At 42.1% G+C, this 22,099-nt stretch overlaps 1 protein-coding gene across 2 annotated transcripts in view; it reads left to right on the top strand.

Moving 5' to 3' along the window:
• The window catches only part of GEMIN5 (gem nuclear organelle associated protein 5), a 63,465-nt gene that overhangs the window by 6,713 nt on the left and 34,653 nt on the right, over positions 1-22,099 (top strand). For both annotated transcript variants that reach the window (XM_061617464.1, XM_061617465.1), the window contains exons 4-10: positions 2,219-2,370; positions 5,653-5,769; positions 9,122-9,254; positions 9,546-9,708; positions 10,640-10,852; positions 12,389-12,474; positions 20,302-20,384. In XM_061617464.1, coding sequence (XP_061473448.1) covers positions 2,219-2,370; positions 5,653-5,769; positions 9,122-9,254; positions 9,546-9,708; positions 10,640-10,852; positions 12,389-12,474; positions 20,302-20,384 — 947 coding nt within the window. The remainder of the gene's footprint in view (positions 1-2,218; positions 2,371-5,652; positions 5,770-9,121; positions 9,255-9,545; positions 9,709-10,639; positions 10,853-12,388; positions 12,475-20,301; positions 20,385-22,099) is intronic.

Below are 22,099 nucleotides of genomic sequence, written 5' to 3'. Positions count from 1 at the left end.
CTTCTTTGACTGTCCGAAGACAGAGGAGACATCTCTGTCTTTGTTCTTTCTCCTGAGCCATGAAGGCAATACCCAAGTCTGGGCATTGCACCTCCAACTTAGTTAGAACTAGGAATGCCTTTCCTATCTATTATGTATTTCTATAAATAAAGTAGCTTTTTCTTATTTTACTAAATCTTATGTCGCAGTGATTTAAGTGCAGGGTAAAAGCCTGCTTCTTAGGTAAATCCACACACTGTCACACACAGCTAAGAATGCTGAGTTACTCTGCATATGTATAACCCAGTGTGTGTTTGTAGCTCTCCATGAATTGACTCTAATATCGGATGTTGCACTGTATTTAGAGAAGCTTTTTTCGCTCTTAAAAATATTGAAATTCAAATTTGTGGTGCATTTTGCAGCTAATCCATTAATCCTCTTGAGTATCTACTTCAACTCAGGGTTTCTATAGAAGTATACAATAGCTGTAACAAACTTAACACTTTACCTCGATTTAATAAGAGCATGATAAATGAATGTGGAGGCAGTTGTCATACTGTTCTATAGAAGCCCTCTTTGGACCCAGAACATTGTAACAATGACTGGTCACTAATATGCATATAGCTCCATTTGCCTTTGGAGTGAGATTAGTTATTTGGATCAGTTTTAATCTGGTTTCACTCCAGTTTCTGGCACAGGAACTGCCTTGGCCACCTAATGGATGGCTTGTGCCAGGAGAGACACTGAGTGAGTGTGACCTGCTAATTTTCCTAGATTTCCCACCATCCTTCAATATCCTTCTACATAGAGGATCTAGGTTGGGAATTGGGGGCACTATGTTACACTGGTTTCATTTGGTGGAAGGCCTATTTCAGAAAGTGGTCCTGGGAGATTACTGTGTGTTCCCTTGGCATTTATGCTATACGATCCCATGGGGCTTCATCTTATCTCATACACCTCTTAACATCTACATGAAGCTGCTGGGGTAATCTGAGGATTTGGAGTGATACATTACCATTATGGCAGATGTAGGTGCTTACTTTAAAGCTCTACATGGCTTGATAGCTGGAGGATTACATACTGCAAAGTGTGTCTGCTTGTGAGCTTAGCATCTTCTCAGGGTCTTCTCTGAAGTGAGTTGGGTGGTGACTGGGGAGAAGGCCTTCTCATTTGTGACACACCATTTATGGAGTACTCTTGTCAGAGAACCACACCTTGCACCTAGTTTGTTATTTCTTCAGCACCAAGTGAAGACTCTTCTCTCAGGTTTTTACTGTGTGATGGAAATTATTTTAGCTGCTACCTTTTTATTTTATTTTATTGTTTGGTGTGTTATGCTACTTTGGAAGGGATATAAATTTATAAAATACTTTATTACATTGAGTGTATATGTATTCCTAGTTTTACAGTCAAATGTCATTCTCGTTTCTTGCAATGTTCTGCCTTTCAAGAATACTGCCAAATCCAGAAGTTAATTTATGGGTATTGGTTCTTATATTTTTCTTCAGATTTATTGCCATACTAATACTTAATTTTTCTCTCCCCCCCCCCCAGTTATTCGTTTTATAACCAGCCAGTATTCCATATTTCATTAGGGACCCTACTGCTGTCAGAGATCGTACTGGTTTGTCAAAAGTCAGAATGACATCACACATGTATAGGTTTTTTTACACTACTTTTATTAATTTTTACACCTTTTATCTTTTTCATCCTCTCTCTTACTGTTATAACCAATGGCTCCAAAGGGGGCATAGCAATCTAAAACTCTTTACACCAGCCTAGAGTAGAGAGTTTGGATTTGGTGAATTTGGCTGCCACCAGTAAAGTGACTGCTTCCTCCAAACAGACTTTAAAGGGGCTTGCTAGAACCATCAATCAGCTCATCAGCAGTTTCATAAAGTATCTAAGAAGGTGCTCCCCCCAAACCAGTAGGTGTGCCTTTAAAAAAAGTTACCATGACCACTGGTCAACAACTTCCTTTGAATTTTGACAGCTGTCAGTCACCAGACATTGTTATGAATGCTCACCTATCAAAGTTGGCCTGTAGAGGAATCATGCATTCAACCCGCTGGCCAGATCCAATTCCCTACCCCTGCTCTAGACGGGTGTGGGTGTGCGTGTGGGTGGGTGGCTGTGCGTGCGATGAAGAACAGATTACACAAACGGGCATAATTCAGCAGAGCATTATTAGCTTGAGAATTCAGGTATCTCTTTCTTAACATAAACCTTTCCTTTTAAGCTATAAAGATGGAATTGTGGTTGTTATCGACATCAGCAGAAAGGGAGATGTTGTTCATCGCCTGAGAGGTCATGATGATGAAATACATTCCCTGGCTTGGTGCCCTGTGCTTGGTGAGGAAGGTATATGCAGTCGACCAGAAGATTTCCAAGGTATGTTTGCATATATGGGGCAAAAGAATAATGTGTATTTTTGTAGTAATCCTCCTGTATATATCAGCTGCTCTAAGGGAGCCTGAAGACTATGTCAAAGAGCTTTCATTTTAAAATAAAATTGTTATGTGCCTTCAAGTCAATTATGACTTATGGCAACCCTATGAATCAGCGACATCCAAGAGCATCTATCATGAATCACCCTGTTCAGATCTTGTAGGTTCAGGTCTGTGGGTTCCTTTATGCAATCAATCCATCTCTAGTTTGGTCTTCCTGTTTTTCTACTCCCTTCTGTTTTTCTCAGCATTATTGTCTTTTCTAGTGAATCATGTCTTCTCATGATGTGTCCAAAGTATGATAACCTCAGTTTCATCATTTTAGCTTCTAGTGACAGTTCTGGTTTAATTTGTTCTAACACCCAATTATTGGTCTTTTTCGCAGTCCATGGTATGCACAAAGCTCTCCTCCAGCACCACATTTCAAATGAGTTGATTTTTCTCTTATCCGCCTTTTTCACTGTCCAACTTTCACATCCATACATAGAGATCGGAAATACCATGGTCTGAATGATCCTGACTTTGGTGTACAGTGATATATCTTTGCATTTGAGGACCTTTTCTAGTTCTCTCATAGCTGCCCTACCCAGTCCTAGCCTTCTTCTGATTTCTTGACTATTGTCTCCATTTTGGTTAATAACGGTGCCGAGGTATTGATAATCCTTGACAAGTTCAGTTCAGTGTCCTCATTGTCAACTTTAAAGTTACATAAATCTTCTGTTGTCATTACTTCAGTCTTTTTGACGTTCAGCTGTAGTCCTGGTTTTGTGCTTTTAACTTTCATCAGCATTTGTTTCAAATCATTACTGGTTTCTGCTAATAGTATGGTATCGTCTGCATATTTTAAATTATTGATATTTCTCCCTCCAATTTTCACATATTTCTCCATATTCTGTCCTTATAGTAGCCTCTCGTCCAGAGTATAGGTTGCACATCCGGACAATCAGATGCTGTGGCACCCCCATTTCTTTTAAAGCATTCCGTAGTTTTTCATGATCTACACAATCAAAGGCTTTGCTGTAATCTATAAAGCACAGGGTGATTTTCTTCTGAAATTCCTTGGTCCATTCCATTATCCAACATATGTTTGCGATATGATCTCTGGTACCTCTTCCCTTTCTAAATCCAGCTTGGACGTCTGGCATTTCTCACTCCATATATGGTAAGAGCCTTTGTTGTAGAATCTTGAGCATTACTTTACTTGCATGGGATACTAAAGCAATAGTTCGATAATTACTGCATTCCCTGGGATCCCCTTTCTTTGGAATTGGGATATATATTGAATGCTTCCAGTCTGTGGGCCATTGTTTAGTTTTCCATATTTGTTAACAAATATTTGTCAACATTTGGACAGATTCAGTCTCAGTAGCTTGTAGCAACTTTATTGGTATGCCCTCTGTTACTGGTGATTTGTTTCTTCCAAGTATTTTAAGAGCAGCTTTCACCTCACATTCTAAAATTTCTGGTTCTTCATCATATGGTTCCTCCGTGAATGAATCTGTCATCCTTGCATCTTTTATAGAGTTCTTCAGTGTATTGCTTCCATCTTCATTTTTTTTCATCTTGGTCAGTCAGTGTGATGCCCTGTTGATTATTCAACTTCCCTACTCATGGTTTAAATTTCCCTTTCATTTCTCTATTCTTTTGGAATAGGGCTCTTGTTCTTCCCTTTTTGTTGTCCTCTTCTATTTCTATACGATAACTATTGTAATAGTTCTCTTTGTCCCTACGTACTAGTCGCTGTATTGTTGCATTTAGGGTTCTGACTGTTTCTATCTCCTTTTCCTTCTGCTTTCCTTCTCTCTTTAACCATTTTAAGAGTTTTTTCCATCATCCATTGTGGTCTTTCTCTCTTTTTAACTAGAGGTATTTTCTTTTTGCATTCTTCCCTGATAATGTCTCTGACCTCAGTCCATAGTTCTTCTGGTTCTCTGTCAACTAAGTTTAAAGCCTCAAACCTGTTCCTTGTCTGATCTTTATATACTTCTGGGATGTTATTTAAATTGTATTTTGGCATTATGATTGCTTTGTTCTTCTTCTTTAGCTTTACTCTGATTTTCAATACAACCAATTCATGATCTGTACCGCAGTCTGCTCCTGGTCTTGTTTTTGCAGAAAGTATGGAACTTCTCCATCTTCTGTTGCCTATTATATAATCAATTTGATTCCTATATTGACCATTTGGAGATGTCCACGTGTACAAGCTGTCTTTTTGGTTGCTCAAAAAATGCGTTTGCAAGAAACAAATTATTGGCTTCATAGAATTCAATAAGTCTTTCTCCTGCTTCATTTCTGTCTGCTAAGCTCCATTTCTCCACCATTCCTAGTTCTTTTCTGTTCCCTACTTTTGCATTCCAGTCTTCCATGATTATCATAATATCTTGTCTTGGTGTGTGATCGATTTTTCTCCTGTACTTCTGCATAAAATCTCTCCAATTCTTCTTCTGCATTTGACTTTGGACTTGAATGGTTATGTTAATAGGTTTCCCATTTAATCTCATTGATATCACTCTCTCAGACCTTGCGTTCTAGCTCCTAATTGCTTTTGCTATATCACTTCTCACTATTAAAGCAACCCTGTTTCTTCTTCATTTCTCATTTCCTGCATAAAATATTTTGTAGTTGCCTGATTGAAAATGTCCCATTCCCATCCATTTTAAGTCACTCACGCCAAGTATTGTAATGTTAATACATTCCATTTCTTGCTTGACAATTTCTAACTTTCCCTGGCTCATGCTTCTCACATTCCATGTTCCTATTGTGTGCGTCGTACAACTCCGGACTCTCGCATCTGTGCACATCAGCCTCTGGGCTTCCTTTCGGCTTTGACCCAGCTGTGTCATTAGTCACAGCGCTACTTGTACTTGTCCTTTGTTCTTCCCCAGTAGCTCATTGAGTGCCTTCTTGACCTGTGGGTCTCATCTTCCAGCCCTATCTCGTGTTGCATTTTGGATACTCAGTTTATAGGGTTTTCGTGGTAAGAGGTATTCAGAGGTGGTTTACCATTGCCTTCCTCTGAGTTTGGATGCATCTTAGTCTGGTGTCTCAGCTTTGACCATTCCCCCTTGGGTGCCCCTGCTAGGAGTCTAGCCTCTTGGTCTAGACTCCTGACGGCATTGCTCTCAGCTTCAACATACTCAAACCCCCTCACCACGTTAAGGTATGCATCCTAAAGGAGGTTAAAATAAAATACTGCTGCTTTAACTTGATTTCATGGTACTTTTAGAAGAAGATGCTACTGTTGGAGGCGTGATAGAAGAGGCAGCTGTAACAAAAGGCTATTACTTGGCCTCAGGAAGCAAAGATCAGACCATTCGTGTGTGGAGCTGTACTAGGAGCAGAGGTGAGTCTATAGAATTTTTTATCTATTTTTCTTTTGCAATGCAAGTATAGAGTATGTGTGTGCTTCTCAGTCGCTTGCTTCATGCATCACCATTTTTGAGTGTTCACAGCGCAATGCTGACAAGTTGTAACTACATTTAATACCACCCAAATGCAAGGCTTTGGCACCTTAAGCAAGTATGAGAAAACATCTTCTATTGTCATGTAACATTTTGCACTGTTGTCATCTAAGTCTGCAAGTCCGGTGCTAGAGGACGGCCAGGTTGGGCACTGGCTGAGGGCCCCTGTGGCTGAGAGGGGCCCCTGCTGCTGGGGATGGGTAGTTGTAGCTCCTGTTCCACGATCCATGCTAGCATTGGGTCATTGACCATGCACCCTCAACACAATGCTGGCATGGCTCCTGGAGTGGGAGCCATCCTTATTTATTTTATTTATTTATTTATTTATTTATTTATTTATTAAATTTATATACCGCCCGACTAGCAATAGCTCTCTGGGCAGTGAACATAAAACAGCATAAAAATACAATAAATAACAAAACAATACTAAAATACAAGCAACAATCCAACACAATAAACATTTTTAAAATTAAATCAGTGTAACTTAAAATGCTTCAGAGAATAGGAAGGTTTTGACCTGGCGCCGGAAGGAGAGCAGAGTCGGCGCCAGGCGTACTTCCTCAGGGAGACTGTTCCATAGTTCGGGGGCCACCACTGAGAAGGCCCTAGATCTTGTCATCACCCTCCGGGCCTCCCTGTGAGTTGGAACCCGGAGGAGGGCCTTTGTAGCAGAACGTAGTGCACGGGCCGGTTCATATCGGAAGAGGCGTTCCGCAAGGTATCGTGGTCCCGCACCGTATAAGGCTTTATAGGTTAATACCAACACTTTGAATCTAGCCCGGAAACATATTGGCAACCAGTGCAGGCTGGCCAGAACAGGTGTTATATGCTCGGACCGCTTGGTCCTTGTCAGCAATCTGGCCGCCGCATTTTGCACTAGTTGTAGCTTCCGAACTGTCTTCAAAGGTAGCCCTACGTAAAGCGCATTACAGTAATCCAAACGTGAGGTTACCAGAGCATGTACCACTGATGTAAGGTCCTCTTTACTCAAATAGGGACGTAGCTGGGCTACCAACCGAAGTTGGTAAAACGCATTCCTAACCACTGAGGCTACTTGAGCCTCAAGTGAGAGGGAAGAGTCTAAAAAGACTCCCAGACTACGAACCCGGTCCTTTAGGGGGAGTGTAACCCCGTCCAGGACAGGGTATATATCCACCATCCGATCAGAGAACCCGTCCACCAACAGCATCTCAGTCTTGTCTGGATTGAGCTTCAGTTTGTTAACTCTCATCCAGTCCATTGTCGAGGCCAGGCAACGGTTCAGCAAATTGACAGCCTCACCTGAAGAAGATGAAAAGGAGAAGTAGAGCTGCGTGTCATCAGCATACTGATGACAACGCACTCCAAAACTCCTGATGACCTCTCCCAACGGCTTCATGTAGATATTAAAAAGCAGGGGGGACAAAACTGACCCCTGCGGGACCCCATATTGGAGAGCCCGCGGTGTCGAGCAATGTTCCCCAAGCACTACCTTCTGGAGACGACCCGCCAAGTAGGAGCGGAACCACTGCCAAGCAGTACCTCCAACTCCCAACTCCGCGAGCCTCTCCAGAAGGATACCATGGTCGATGGTATCAAAAGCCGCTGAGAGATCAAGGAGAATCAACAGAGTTACACTCCCTCTGTCTTTTTCCCGACATAGGTCATCGTACAGGGCGACCAAGGCTGTCTCAGTGCCAAAACCGGGCCTAAAACCCGATTGAAATGGATCTAGATAATCAGTTTCATCCAATAGCGCCTGGAGCTGGCCAGCAACCACCCGTTCCAAGACCTTGCCCAGGAATGGAACATTCGCCACTGGCCTGTAGCTGTTAAAATTGTCTGGGTCCAAGGAAGGCTTTTTCAGGAGTGGTCTCACCACTGCCTCTTTCAGACAGCCCGGGACCACTCCCTCTCGTAAAGAGGCATTTATCACTTCCTTGGCCCAGCTACCTGTTCCATTCCTACTAGTTTTTATCAGCCAGGAGGGGCAAGGATCCAGTACCGAAGTGGTTGCACGTACCTGTCCAAGCACCTTGTCCACGTCCTCGAGTTGAACCAACTGAAGCTCATCCAACAAAACAGGACAAGACTGTGCTCCGGACATCTCACTAGGATCTACTGCTATAACTTGAGAGTCTAGTTCCTGGCGGATACATGAGATCTTATTCTGGAAGTGATCGGCAAACTGATTACAGCGGGCCTCCGATGATTCCACCGTGTCCGGAGGGTTTGAATGGAGAAGCCCCCGGACAACTCGAAAGAGCTCCGCTGGGCGGCAAAGAGATGATTTAATAGTGGCAGCAAAATGATGTTTTTTAGCTGCCTTCACTGCTCCTACATAGAGCTTAGTCGAAGCACTAACCAGCGCATAATTGTATCCGTCGGGAGTTCGTCTCCATTTCCGCTCAAGCCTCCTCCTATCTTGCTTCATCGCTCTCAGCTCCGGAGTATACCATGGAGCTGTATGAGCTCTACACAGGAGAGGGCGTGCAGGAGCGATCGTGTTTACAGCCCGGGTCATCTCCGTATTCCACAGAGCGACCAGGGCTTCAGCAGGAGCGCCAGTCTTATCAGCCGGAAAATCCCCCAGAGCCCTTTGAAAACCTTCAGGATCCATTAGTCTCCGGGGGCGGACCATTTTAATAAGTCCCCCACCCTTGCAGAGGGAAGAGGTTACTGAAAGTCTAAACTTCAGCAAGCAGTGGTCTGTCCATGACAAAGGGAGTGTTGTAAAACTCCCCACATCCAGATCACTTTCTCCATGCTCAGTAGCAAAAACAAGGTCTAGAGTGTGCCCCGATACATGTGTTGGACCACTAACATATTGAGACAGCCCCATGGCTGTCATGGAAGCCATGAAGTCCTGAGCCGCGCCAGACAAAGTGGTCTCGGCATGAATGTTGAAATCCCCCAGTACCTTGCCTTCCAGGCAACACCCACCCACCCCCTGCCGGCATGAGCTTAGAATAGGTCCTGCTATGCTACTTCCCATGTTGCTGCATTAGTGTACCAGCATGCTGTGCCTCCGCTGCCGAGGGCCTTGTACAGTCTGGTGCTGGCCTGGTACATCTGAGTAAAACAGGAAGGAAGGGCATTGCCTATGTTCTTAACAAATGGAAAGGGTCACCCTTTGATTGTGGAAAATAGTTGTGTTTTGAGATATTCTTCTCCCTTGTCCTCATGTCAGTGGAACGTGACATTCTCTAGTACTCATGGGTAAGCATTCTGCAACCATTTCTTCTGTTTCTGTAGTGGTAATGACTCTGAAGTTGCCGTTTTTGAAAAGAAGAGGTGGAGGTGTTGAGCCAGCTGTAAAAGAGCGCCTCTGGTTAACATTACACTGGCCCCAAAGTCAGCCCACGCACATCTTATCCAGCTGTTTTGGGTGAGTAATTTCTTGGATTAACTTGGGTGACTGTAAGGCAAAGCAACAGTAATAGAAAAGCCTATGTGAGCATGGGATTTGGGAATGGTTCCTTGGCATTCTGTAACCTCTCTGCTTTTGGAAATTTACTCATTTCTAGGCAGTATGATCCATAAATAGAATATGATGTGTGACACTTGGTGTGCTGCTGTCTTTCCAATTAATAAAGATCCCTTGTACATTACCATTATTTTAGTTTTGCGTGTGCACGTGTTGTGTATTCTTCATGTCTTTCTATTCTTCTCTTCACAGAGGTGAACTACTGCAGTGGGATTTGACCCAACCTGGAAAGCGGAAATGGGAACTTCTGGGAGCTTCATCTGAGGGACAAAACCACTCCAGAATAGTGTTCAATTTGTGTTCCTTGCAAGTAGAGGACACACAGCTACTTTTCTCCATTTCAATGGACAGGGATGTAAGAACCACATGTCTTTTTAAAAAATACCCTAGAATTTTATCGATTTACAGGGTTCCCCAAGTGCGCCTACCAGGGTGCCATCAGTGGGCATGGATCTTTTCCTAACAAGCACCTGCCAATTCCAGCAAAGGGCCCTTCCCCAGTTCTTCACATATAGCAGAGAGCTCTGGGAGAGGAGGGTGCACTTGCTATTTGCTGGGTAAATTAATTCCATGTCTGTCAGGGACATCTTGATATGTCGTTGCTTTTCACACTTCAAACCTTGGGGCTTTCTGTTCCTTCCTCTTGTTGCCCCATCATTCACTTTGATGCACTTTCCAGCTTTTTTTCATTGTCCCTGGACCTCTCAAGATTTTCTCTGTTTTTTCCTGTCTTCAGCCTTCAGTTGTTAGCCCATTGGTTCTCATTGCAAATGAATGTCTTACTTGTGTGTGTGTGTTTGTTTGTTTCATTGCTTTCCATCTTGTGATAATTTGTTTCCTTGGAAGTGTCAGTTTTATAGAAGCGAAGAGTGCTTGAAAGTCCTGTAATTTTGGAGTTTTCAGCTGCTAAGTAATCAAACTCAACTTGTGTTCTGTGGAGTCTGGGAAATTATTTTGCGGTGTAGATTCCTAAAATTCCAACTATTTATTTATTTATTACATGTATACCCCACCTTTCTTTTCATGACAGAAACCCAAGGTGGCTTACATATGGTTCCCAAGTGGTCTCCCATCCAGGCACTGACCAGACCTGACCCTGCTTAGCTTCAGCAGGCAGCTGGCCTTATGTGCCTTCAGACCATAGCCTGGGACCATCTAGTCATCCTTGGAGCAGATACCTGCTCATCAACACTGCTCCCCTTCTGGAAAGTGCATGCTTATGGAGAAGTGCTTTGTTAATTCTCCCCCCCCCCCAAAAAAAAACAACCTTTCTCTTTTGTTTTTAGGTGAAGTGTTGGGATCTAACAACTTTAAATTGCTGCTGGACTATGCCCACACTTGGAGGGTTTGTTTACAGCCTGGCCTTTTCCCCTGTGGATACAGGCTGTCTTGCTGTAGGAGTTGGGGACAGCATGCTCCGTGTGTGGAACACCTTGTCTATCACCAATCACTATGATGTGAAAACCTTTTGGCAGGGCATTAAATCCAAAGTCACAGCTGTAAGTATGCACTTTGCTGATTATGTTCTTCAGTGTATTTTTTTTTTTAAAAAAAGCTTTTGATTCCCAGACTGATATTAGTGATGGTGACCTGAATGGGGTACCATTAATGTTTGCTGTACCGTGAATGCTAATAACAGGCTGTTTCTTATGCCATGGTCTTCTGGCAAGAGAACAGTGGCCTCATTTCCTAGCAGTCCAGTGCTATAAGGAGCTTACAGTCACAGAGGTTGTAGTTTGACCCTAGATGAAACTAACAACAAAACTTTTTAAAAACCAGAAATTCTTTTTTTAACAACTGATGAACAACAGTGGAGGAGGGTGCTGTTCAAAGATAATAAGATAATAAAATGTTGAGCATCTCTCTTACAATTCAGAAAAGTTAATCTTATAAGTAACTGCTTTGGCCAAGAAACATTGGATTTGTATAGCACAATCGATTTCCATTTTTGCAAGACCTCGTATTAAAAATGTAAAAACCTAGAATGATATTTACTTGACTTGTATGAGACTTCTGCAGGAGTAATAAAGAAGTCTTGTGTAAAATCTCCATATTAAAATGTTAAAACCTGGTTGTATATGCTGCAATTTGCAGTACATAAAGCACAATTGTCCAGAAGCCCCCATGTACACTGTGTGGAGATCATAAGAGGACAGTTCAAGCATGAGGAACTGGTGGAATGAATGCTGGAAGATTCAGGACAGACAAAATAAAGTACTTCACACAGTGCATAGTTAAACATGGTTGGAGGCAGTATGCTTCTGAATACTAGTTACGGGGAATCACAAGCAGGAAGAGTGCTCTTGAGCTCAGGTCCTGCTTGCAGGCTTCCCATGGGCATCTGGTTGGCCACTATGAGAACAGAATGCTAGACTAGATGGGCTATTGGCCTGATCCAGCAGGCTCTTCTTATTTTCTTAAACAGTGTTGAAATGCAAGACATGCCTTTAGCATGCAGAAATCAATGGAAATACACTAGCATTGTTTAGGCAGCCAGAAACAAAGTGACTAGCTTGTGCTGAGGAGTAGGAGCAGATGGAAGTAGGGTGTGGTGATAGAGACCACCCACCACAATATCACCACACATGTGACAACCCCCCCCCCCCCCGTGTGCTAAGGGGCTTCCACACCAGGAGGAGTGAATGTATAACAGGTTATTCTTACTTATCCAATTTATCTCACTAAGCATTAAGGGGAAATCTGAATTAAATGTTAAAAAAAAATCGGGCTGACATTTTGTTGACAACTTCATGGGGGCACTGTGAAAAACCTGCATGCATGAGCTGCTCTATTCTGCAATAAAGTTTCTTCTGGAAGCCCCAGAGTGAAAGGGTGAGAAAGCTGGCAGATTTGTAGTAGACAAAAAAAGAAGACATTTCCCAAATGGCAAATCTGATTAAAAAAGGATTTTCTACCAATTTAAAATTTCATCTTTTGATAACCTGACGAGTCTGAAAAGCAGCACTTAAATGCATGTAAATTAATCCCAGGCATCCACAAAGTGTTGAAATCGTTATGGTTCTTTCTTTTTGCAGTTGGCCTGGCACCCAACAAAAGAAGGCTGTTTAGCCTTTGGAACAGATGATGGGAAAGTTGGTATCTATGACACCTACTCCAGCAAGTAAGAAACTACTCTGCTTTTGTTAGTCAGTGTGAAGAACCTGGATCATAACTTAACTTATATTTAAAGGGGGGAAATGTACTTTGCAAGATTTTAGAAGGTGAAGGCTACGCTATTGCAAGCTTCTCTAATGTATCAGACAGACCATAAGGCATTAACCAAGGCCTGATCAACATGTGAAGTACAGAGGAAGCTGGTAACAAATTCCATGTGGCCCTGATTACGTGGCAATTACATTTTCATGTTGGCATCATGCATTTCCAGTGGTTGCTGGTGCTCAGATGGAAAACTCCTCATAGTGTCAGGGCAGTTAGCATGGTCAGCAACTTTATATGTTTAACAGCCCTATCATGGAGAAACAGTGGCGGTAAGGTCAGGGGAGAGGAACCAGACAAAGAACGATCTAAGAAAGTCCTCAACGGCATAACAGGCGGAGGATAATGTGTATGTTACAACTGCTGTGAAGGCAGATGAAGGCTGCAGCAGATAAAAGACTTCCAATCATTGTGGTACCCATGCCATTCGATCAAAGCCTTTTTCTGTCAAGATTGTGTGTTGATCGTCGTGCACCGATCTCCCCACATAAAACAAATTCACACACAGGCGTCTTCCAACCAAACGTCCCATGGCAATTGGCGAATGGCAACGGGGGCAGGACTGTGAAATCCGGAAGCCCCTAGTCATGGACTGGCACATGGGCGGTGGATACAGACTCAGTCGTCCTGGATCAAGGACCGAAGCAGTTGAGTAGTTCGTCAGCTGTATCCACGACTGAGCAGTCCTATTCAGGATCCACTCTGCTCACCCCGTATGGGGAGGGGGCTAGAAAAGGTGCCCTAAACATAGTCTGCCTCATCTCTCTCCCTGACTGGATCACCGCGTCCAGTGGGGTCACCACTTAGCCGTCACAAAAGACAAATGAACTTTGGAACGTAGAATATACGGACATTGCTGGACAATACAGATAGTGAACATCCTGAATACAGGACTGCCATCATCATGAGGGAGTTGAGACATTTTAATATTGACATAGCAGCACTCCAAGAAACTCAAAGAGCAGGAGGGGGACAACAGAAGGAAGAAAAAGGAGGTTACGCCTTCTTCTGGAAAGGACTGGCTGAACAAGAATGACAAATACATGGAGTAGGCTTTGCTATTAAAAATGATCTTGTGAAGCTCTTGTCAGAAGTTCCTACCGGCATTAATGAACGACTTTCAACTCTCTGATTAAAACTCACCAAAAACCAGCAGGCAACTATTCTAAGCGCTTGTGCACCAACATTAGACACTGATGAAGACACCAAGGAAAACTTTTATACCCAGCTGGACATCATCTTATCAGAGATAGATAAAATTATCCTCCTGAGCGATTTCAATGCAAGAGTTGGGTGTGATTTTGATTTATGGCGAGAAACCATTGGGAAAGAAGGAGTTGGCAATAGCAACCTGAATGGAATTCTACTTCTGACTAAATGTGTAGAGCATAATCTTGTTATCACAAACACACTCTTTTGCCAGAAAGATAAATTTAAAACATCATGGAAGCACCCTCGGCCGAAGCACTGGCATCTCCTGGATTACGTAATTGTCTGTGCCAGAGATCATTGTGATGTACTCCTCACCAGGGCCATGACAAGTGCCGATGACTGCTGGACAGATCACCGATTAATTCGATCCACTATGGCCATTAATATTGTTCCTCAACGTAGGCTCCAAGGAAGAAAACCAAGGCGTAAAATGAACATCCACGCCCTTCAAGATCCTATTAAGCGAGCTTCCTTTCAGACAACTCTCAAGAAACATCTACCTATGGAATTCCCTGAAAACGTTGAGGAACACTGGATTAAACTGAAGACTTCCATTATTGCAGCATGTGAACAAACTATTGGATGCCAAACTAAGAAACATCAGGACTGGTTTGATGAGAATGATCGTGAGATTGAACATATCATTGACAAGAAAAGGAAAGCCTTCCAGATATGGCAAAAAGACATTAACTGTGCGGCTAAGAAAAACATCTATGCCAGTGCAAAGGCTGAGGTCCAAAGAAGAACTAGAGAACTTAAGAACGCCTGGTGGATAAAGAAAGCTCAAGAAATCCAGCATTTTGCAGATGCTCATAATGCACAGGGCTTTTTTAATGCCACAAAGGCCATCTACGGACCAACAAATTATGGTACAAATCCCTTACATTCAATAGATGGTACCAAACTTCTAAAGGACAAAGAATCTATTGCACTACTTTGGAAAGAGCATTACCACAACCTCCTTAATCGTAACTCTATTGTGGCTGATGAGGTCTTCTCGCAAATCCCACAACAAAAAATTAGAGATGAGTTTGCAGTGTCCCCTAATTTGAAGTCAGTAAAGCCATATCACGCCAGTGTTAATAGATCTTCACTGGTTACCAGTTGTTTACCGGGCCCAATTCAAGGTGTTGGTGCTGACCTTTAAAACCCTATACGGTTTCAGCCCAGTCTATCTGAAGGAGCGCCTACAGAATCACCAAATATGCTGCCTGACAAGATCAGCCTCACAAGACCTTCTCTCGGTCCCACCGGTTAAAAGAGCTAGGCTGGTGCGGACCAGAGAGAGGGCATTCTCAATTGTGGCCCCCACCCTCTGGAATTCCCTTCCTTTTGATCTCCGACATGCTCCCTCCCTGATGGGTTTTCGCCAAGCCTTAAAAACCTGGCTATTCAGGCGGGCCTATGGGATTGGGGAGGATTAATTTTATAAGGTTTTAAATAGAAATTGGTTTTAAATTGATTATGATTGTGTTTGCTTGTATTTTATTTTGTATTATGTACTGCTCTCTATTATTGTAAGTCACCTAGAGTGTCCACTAACCTGGACAGATAGGCGACCAACAAATAAAATTTATTATTATTTTATTATTATTAATCAAATGAATAAAAAAGTTAGTGGACCTGATGGGATTCCTGCTGAAGTCTTTAAAGAAGGTGGGCCTGAACTTACACAACAACTTCATAAGCTCATCGAAAAAATCTGGATGAGGGAGGAGAGCCCAGAAGACTTTAGGGATGCCATAATTATCACTCTTTTCAAGAAGGGTGATAGAACAGATTCTGGGAACTACCGAGGCATTTCTTCTTGTTACCGCAGGTAAAATCCTTGCAAGGATCCTCGTAAATCGCTTCCTACCTATCTCAGAAGACATCCTCGCTGAATCCCAAAATGGTTTCCGCCCTTCCAGGGGGACAGTGGACATGATCTTCACTGCATGACAGCTTCAAGAAAAATGCAGGGAGCGACTTCCGGGAAGGGTGACTTAGCCTGTGCCTGCTTTTGAGACGGGCTCCTGCCTCAAAAGAAGCTTATTCAGATATATCAGTCAGATTTTTTCTTTTTTTTGACTGATTAAACTTCTCCCGGGTAGGGAGAAACGAAGAGATTAACCTCAAAGCCTATTTTTGTTGGGACGACCAGATCTCATTAATTTATGGGACGAGGTCCAGCCGACGAAGGTGGGACGGATTTTTAACAACAAGCTCTATCTGGAAAAGCGAACGTTCATCTTATCTTCTAAGAGAGAACGCACTAACAGGCAAGCACCCTTCTTTCTATATTTTTCTTTTACTTGACTTAAATTGTTGCTGTTTAAAAGAGATTTGCCAGATTGATCGGTTTTTGACATCTCACTGGGGAGCCATAACTTCTCTCTGCTACTCACTAATTAATAGCTTATCTCTGTTTTTGTTGCAAAAAGCTGTCCTGGATTTGCATTCTAAAGATATACACTGAAGAGGGATTTCTATTCCAGATTTTTATTTTGAAGAATATTATATTGCCTGAGACTACTCTCTTTTTGGTCTATTTTATTTTGACGAATCTGTTTTCTGACGACCGCCATTAATTGTTTCGATCCTGGGAACTGCATTTTGTTTACTTAAGCATGGAGAGATAAGGCTGTCTGCTCTGTTTATACTGTGATGTCACCAAGTTTGGAGTATTAACCCAATTGTTGCTGAAATAAGAAGTGGTTTTCCTATATTTTTCTTTTAAAATGGCAATTAAGAAAGTGGCTGAGAAGCTGGAAATAACTATGTTTCAGAAAATAATGGATGAGATTGAGATAACGAAACAAAACCTGCGACAGGGTTGTAAGGAGCTGAAAATTGAATTGAGTAAAATGAAGCAGGAGATTAAAGATATAGGGGTCCCTGTGAGAGAGGTGACCCTGGAAGGGGTCCCTGTGAGAGAGGAGACCCCGGAGATTGGAACAAACGTGGAACAGGAAAAAGATTTGGAGTCTATGGACTTTAGAAACAAAATTTATTGTTTGGAGACACAGGAGATTAAAGACATAGGGGTTCTTGTGAGAGAGGAGACCCTGGAGACTGGAATAGGGGTCCCTGTGAGAGAGGAGACCCTGGAGACTGGAACAGGGGTCCCTGTGAGAGAGGAGATCCCGGAGATTGGAACAAACGTGGAACAGGAACAAGACTTGGAGTCTATGGACTTTAGAAATAAAATCTATTGTTTGGAACTCAATGTTATCTCTGAAGAAATTAATGAAGATTCTAGAGATAAAGTTATCAATGGCATGGATAATCTTCTGGACTGGAATGATGTGATGGAGCCCAATATAGAGAAAATCTATGGAATTAACTGCAGCCATGTGACAATGGAAAAACTTTCAAGAGATGACCCAGTGTATTTTGAAAAAAAGAACAGAGATATGATTTTACAGCAGTATTTCAGCAACCTATTCAGAATGGATGGCAAGAAAATATTTGGGATAGAGGTAATTCCCATTAGACTCTTACTATATGACTATGGCTTTGACAGCAAGATTATTATGGAATACTGATAATGGAAGATTGGATACTGAAATTACTGGACTTAACAAGACTACTGAAGAAGGAAGATGGAAAATGGAACTAATAGGGATAATAGAACAATGGCTACTGAAATTATTGAACTTAACAGATTCTGATGTGATGGATTAATTGAAATGTTTATTTTGACTATGGTTATGACAATAAGATTATCATAATTAGTAATGAGATGGATTAATCGATATGCTTATCTGGAAAAAAAAATTGATAGATATATTTCTTAAAGAATTGAAACCTCTCTTTGACTTTTTGTGGAAAGAATAAAGTAATGTTTATGAGATTTGATGATTAAGTAAGATAACTACTGGAGGAAAGTGATTTTATAATATGACTTAAGAGACAGGATTGTTATATATTATAGACTTATAACTGATTTGATCTTTGACAAATGGGAAGTCAATATTTTACTCTTTATTTTTTATTTTTGTTTTTTTTTTTTCTTTTTTTCTTTTTGTTTAACTATTTTTGATTTTGTTTTTTGTCTTTGAATGTTTTATGATTTTGTCTTGTATGTTTTATGAAAATCTGAATAAAAATTATTGAAAAAAAAAAAAAAAAAAAATGCAGGGAGCAAACCCGACCTCTGTACATGGCATTTATTGATCTGACTAAGGCCTTTGATGCTGTAAATTGAACTGCTCTCTGGATCATCCTTCTGAAAATTGGATGCCCTGATAAATTTGTGAATATTTTGCGACTCCTCCATGACAACATGACGGCAACAATTTTGGATAACAATGGCTCTCAAAGTGATCCATTCAAAGTGGGATCAGGCATCAAACGGATGCGCCATTGCTCCGACCTTATTTGCTATTTTCATCGCCATGATTCTACACCTTGTTGAGGGGAAACTTCCCACTGGCGTGGAAATCAATTATTGAACAGATGGAAAGCTTTTTAATCTCAGTAGGCTGAAAGCAAAAAGTAAGGTAATTACAATCTCTGTCATAGAACTTCAATATGCCAATGATAATGTAGTCTCCGCACATTCAGAGGAAGATCTTCAAACTATCCTAAATGTCTTTGCAGAAGCATATGAAAAGCTTGGCCTCTCGCTTAACATCAAAAAACCCAAAGTGCCACATCAGCAAGTGCGAACCAATCCCTCTGTAGCACCATCAATCCAGCTTAATGGTGCGACGCTGGAGAATGTCAATCACTTTTCTTATCTTGGCAGCCATCTCTCTGTAAAAGCTGACATCGATGCTGAAATTCAGCATCGTCTGAGCTCTGCGAGTGCCTCATTCTCCCGAATGAAGCGTAGAGTGTTCGAGGATCGGGATATTCACAGGGAGACCAAAATGCTTATTTACAAAGCCATTGTACTACCGACCTTACTGTACACCTGTGAAACATGGACCATCTATAAACACCACTCCCAACTTCTTGAAAGATTCCACCAATGCTGCCTCCGGAAAATTCTGCAAGTTACTTGGGAAGATAGGCGTACTAATGTTAGTGTATTGGAAGAACCAGACCACCAGTGTTGAAACAATGCTCCTCCAACATCAACTTTGCTGGACCGGCCATGTTGTTCGAATGCCTGATCACATTCTTCCAAAGCAGCTACTGTACTCCCAACTTAAGGATGGAAAACTGAATATCAGTGGTCAGCAAAAGAGGTTTAAAGGTGTTCTCAAAGCTAATCTAAAAAAATGTAAGATGAGCATTGAGAACTGGGAAGCCTTGGCCCATGAGCGTCCCAATTGGAGGTAGGCTATTATCAAAGGTGCTATGGACTTTGAAGAAGCACGAGTACAGGGCGAAAGGGACATCAAGCAAATCCTCATCATGACCATCTTCCATCTGGAAACCTATGTCCTCACTGTGGGAGGCTGTGTGGATCCAGAATTGGCCTCCACAGTCACTTACGGACCCACCGTTAAAGACCTTATCTTGGAAGACAATTTTACTTGGCCACGAGTGATCGGCAATGATGAATGATGATGGAGAAACAGTAATACAAAAGCTACTGCCAGCTATTTCTACACAACAAGTGGCTTGGCCCTAATTTGTCCTGCTCCAGATACACTTCAATTTTCATTGGGTATCACCAGCAAATTTCCTTATTCATTACAGTGCAGCCTATCTTCTTCTCCAGTGCATAGTTAAATATTGTAGAGCTGCACTGTTGGAAGGGGTTGTTGGGCCCCTACCCCAAAGGATCCTTTGCAAAATAAGCCAAAGTATACCATTTTATGTGTGTGTGTGTGTATTGATGTGTTTGCTGCCCTGGGCTTCTTCAGGAGAAAGGATATAAATTGAATGACTGAATGAATTAAATAAATAGTTGCATAGAAGACATGAGCCTGCACGCACATTTAAGTAAGATTTTGCTAAGGTGAATGGTGCAAGGGAGGAAAATAAGTCTTCAAAGATCTTTAGCCAGTTTGACCTGGGAGTGAAGTACACTGCCAACTTTCAGATATGGTATCTAACGTACCCTAGGTATTCTCCACAAAAGAATTTGTCTGGGTACACCTCTGTGCCCCTAGGGTGGGATGGGTGAAATCACATGGGAGACAGAGTGGGGGAAAGCCCCTTTTTGAACATAGCAGGCCACAACTGGAGAAGCAAAGTAGAATTGTAAGTTATCCTTCATATGATACCCACAAATTCCCTTCCTTGCATTCTGAGCGACTTGACTCGGAGATCTTCGATGGGAATTGCTGCTGCCTGCCAGCTGCCAGCAAGGGAAGACTTGCCTCCATCATAGGCTGAGTGAATTCCAGCTTTTCAGTCCTATTCCCTTAAAGGTCCTCAGTGGGCTTGCTGCCTAGCTAGCAGTGGAGGAATGCAGAAGGATCCTGAAAAGTGCTGCTATTATAGCTTTTGCATACTGATTTGCTTTAACTATTTTCATACTTCTGTTTTTATTTGTAATTTTTTTCAACATTGTCTTTTTATCAGACTATGCATGGTCAGTGAGCTTTATTTTAAATATGATACCTATCATCTCCACTAGGCCTCCACAGATCTCCAGCACCTACCACAAGAAAACAGTGTACACATTAGCCTGGGGACCTCCTGTTCCTCCAATGTCTTTTGGTGAGTCTTGGGACTTGGGAATCCCTCTATGATAGCTGATATAGCCTTTTATTGGCACAGGTGCTTTGGTAATGCTGTAGAAATAACATGATGCAGTCAATGAATCTGTTTATAGGAAAGGTTGGAAGTGTAAAATAAATGTACTGTCTAGTCTGATATGGAGCAACACCTATACTTTAACTGCAGGCCTCATGCTAGACCATCACATGGAACGTAATGGTGTGTATTTGTTTACTTAATTTATATCTTGTATCTTCATAGCTAAGAAAGTAATAAGAGACAATAAAAATAGAATATAATAAAGTAATCCATACAAGCTAAAATAACAACAGCCCAGTTCAATAGTGCACTGTCTGAGTTTAAAAATGGTAAAATTACATGTTTGCCTGGCACCTAAAGGATAGTAACAAAGGTCCCAGGCAGGCCCCCGTGGGAAGGTATTCCAATGGTGAGGCACAGCAGCTAATAAGGCACTCTGCATTCACCACCTGCCACAGTTCAGACAGTGGGAGTATCTAGAGAAAGGCCTCAGATGATGATCTCAGGCAGATTGATGGAAGTAAAGATGATCCAACAGGTCCTAAACTCTTTAGGGGTTTAAAAGTTGAAAATTTTGAATTAGGTTTTATAGTAGGGAAAAGGAAGTTTCCTTAAAATTCCTTTGCTTTGTTCAAATGGATTTGAAATGAGCCAGTCTTCCCAGATTAACTTTGGGTAACAGACTTGTGTGCTGCCTAGATATGTCAAAGGTAAAAAGGCAATTTCTTCTATTTTTGTAAAGGCTTGGTGTTTAGGGAGAAGCCCTGATGAGGTTGAGGGAATCAGTGGATAGGGCTTTCGCACTTGGGATTCTGCCTCCCTTCCTCTCTAGTATAGTCTGAATTGTTAATGAATCCTTAGTCTAATTGGTATAGTGAACTTAGAGATATTAAATAATCTCCTCTTCATCTAAAATGAATCCTAAATGCATGTAGCTGTGCTTGTTGCATTTTCCCTTGTCGTCCTTGCCTCTCCTCCCTCTGTTGTCTCCCCTCCAAAGTCCAAATGGAGTGTAAGCTCACTGCTCCATCTGATTCAGTATTGGCAGTACTTTAACTGGCAGCAGCTCATCCGAAACCTCAACGAGTCTTTCCCAGACTTACGCAGAGATGCCAGGGATTGACCTGGGACCTTTTGCAGGCAAAGCATGTGTCCTCTCACTGACCTACGGCACTGCCTAGTACTAACTAGGAAATGCCATGGAAATTTGTATCTGTGAAGTTGTTATCCTACAAGATTGTAGAGGATTCAAGGAGTGCTGAATATTCTGTGTAGTTTGTCCTTGAAGGGTAAAATGATTTAGTAGCAGGATTAGAATCTTTTTCAGCCCAGGGGCTTGCATTAACTCATGGGGTATCTTCCAGGGGCCTCATGCCAGTGGTGGATAGAGCCACATGGGCAGAAGAGTGAACGTGACTCTTGCCTTTGTATAATAGGCTACATTCCAGCCACGCTAAAGCACACCCATGCTACCTTCCATCCAGTTCAAGGTCATGTTGCAGCCAGGCAAAAGGACTCACGGAAGGCATGGATCCAGCCAGCGACAGGTGTATTCTGAGGAGGGGTGCAGTCTGGGAGAATCCTGAGGGTTGGATAGAGTGGCCTGGAGAACCGCATTCAGCCCCGGGACTGAAATTCCACACCCCTGGATTAAAAAAATCTAACTGGCAGACAAA

This window comes from Rhineura floridana, chromosome 3 (genome assembly GCF_030035675.1).
Source record: "Rhineura floridana isolate rRhiFlo1 chromosome 3, rRhiFlo1.hap2, whole genome shotgun sequence".
Classification (NCBI taxonomy): Eukaryota; Metazoa; Chordata; class Lepidosauria; order Squamata; family Rhineuridae; genus Rhineura; species Rhineura floridana.
The sequence above is the reverse complement of the archived record's forward strand: the minus strand, read 5'-3'. Positions and strand labels throughout refer to the sequence as shown.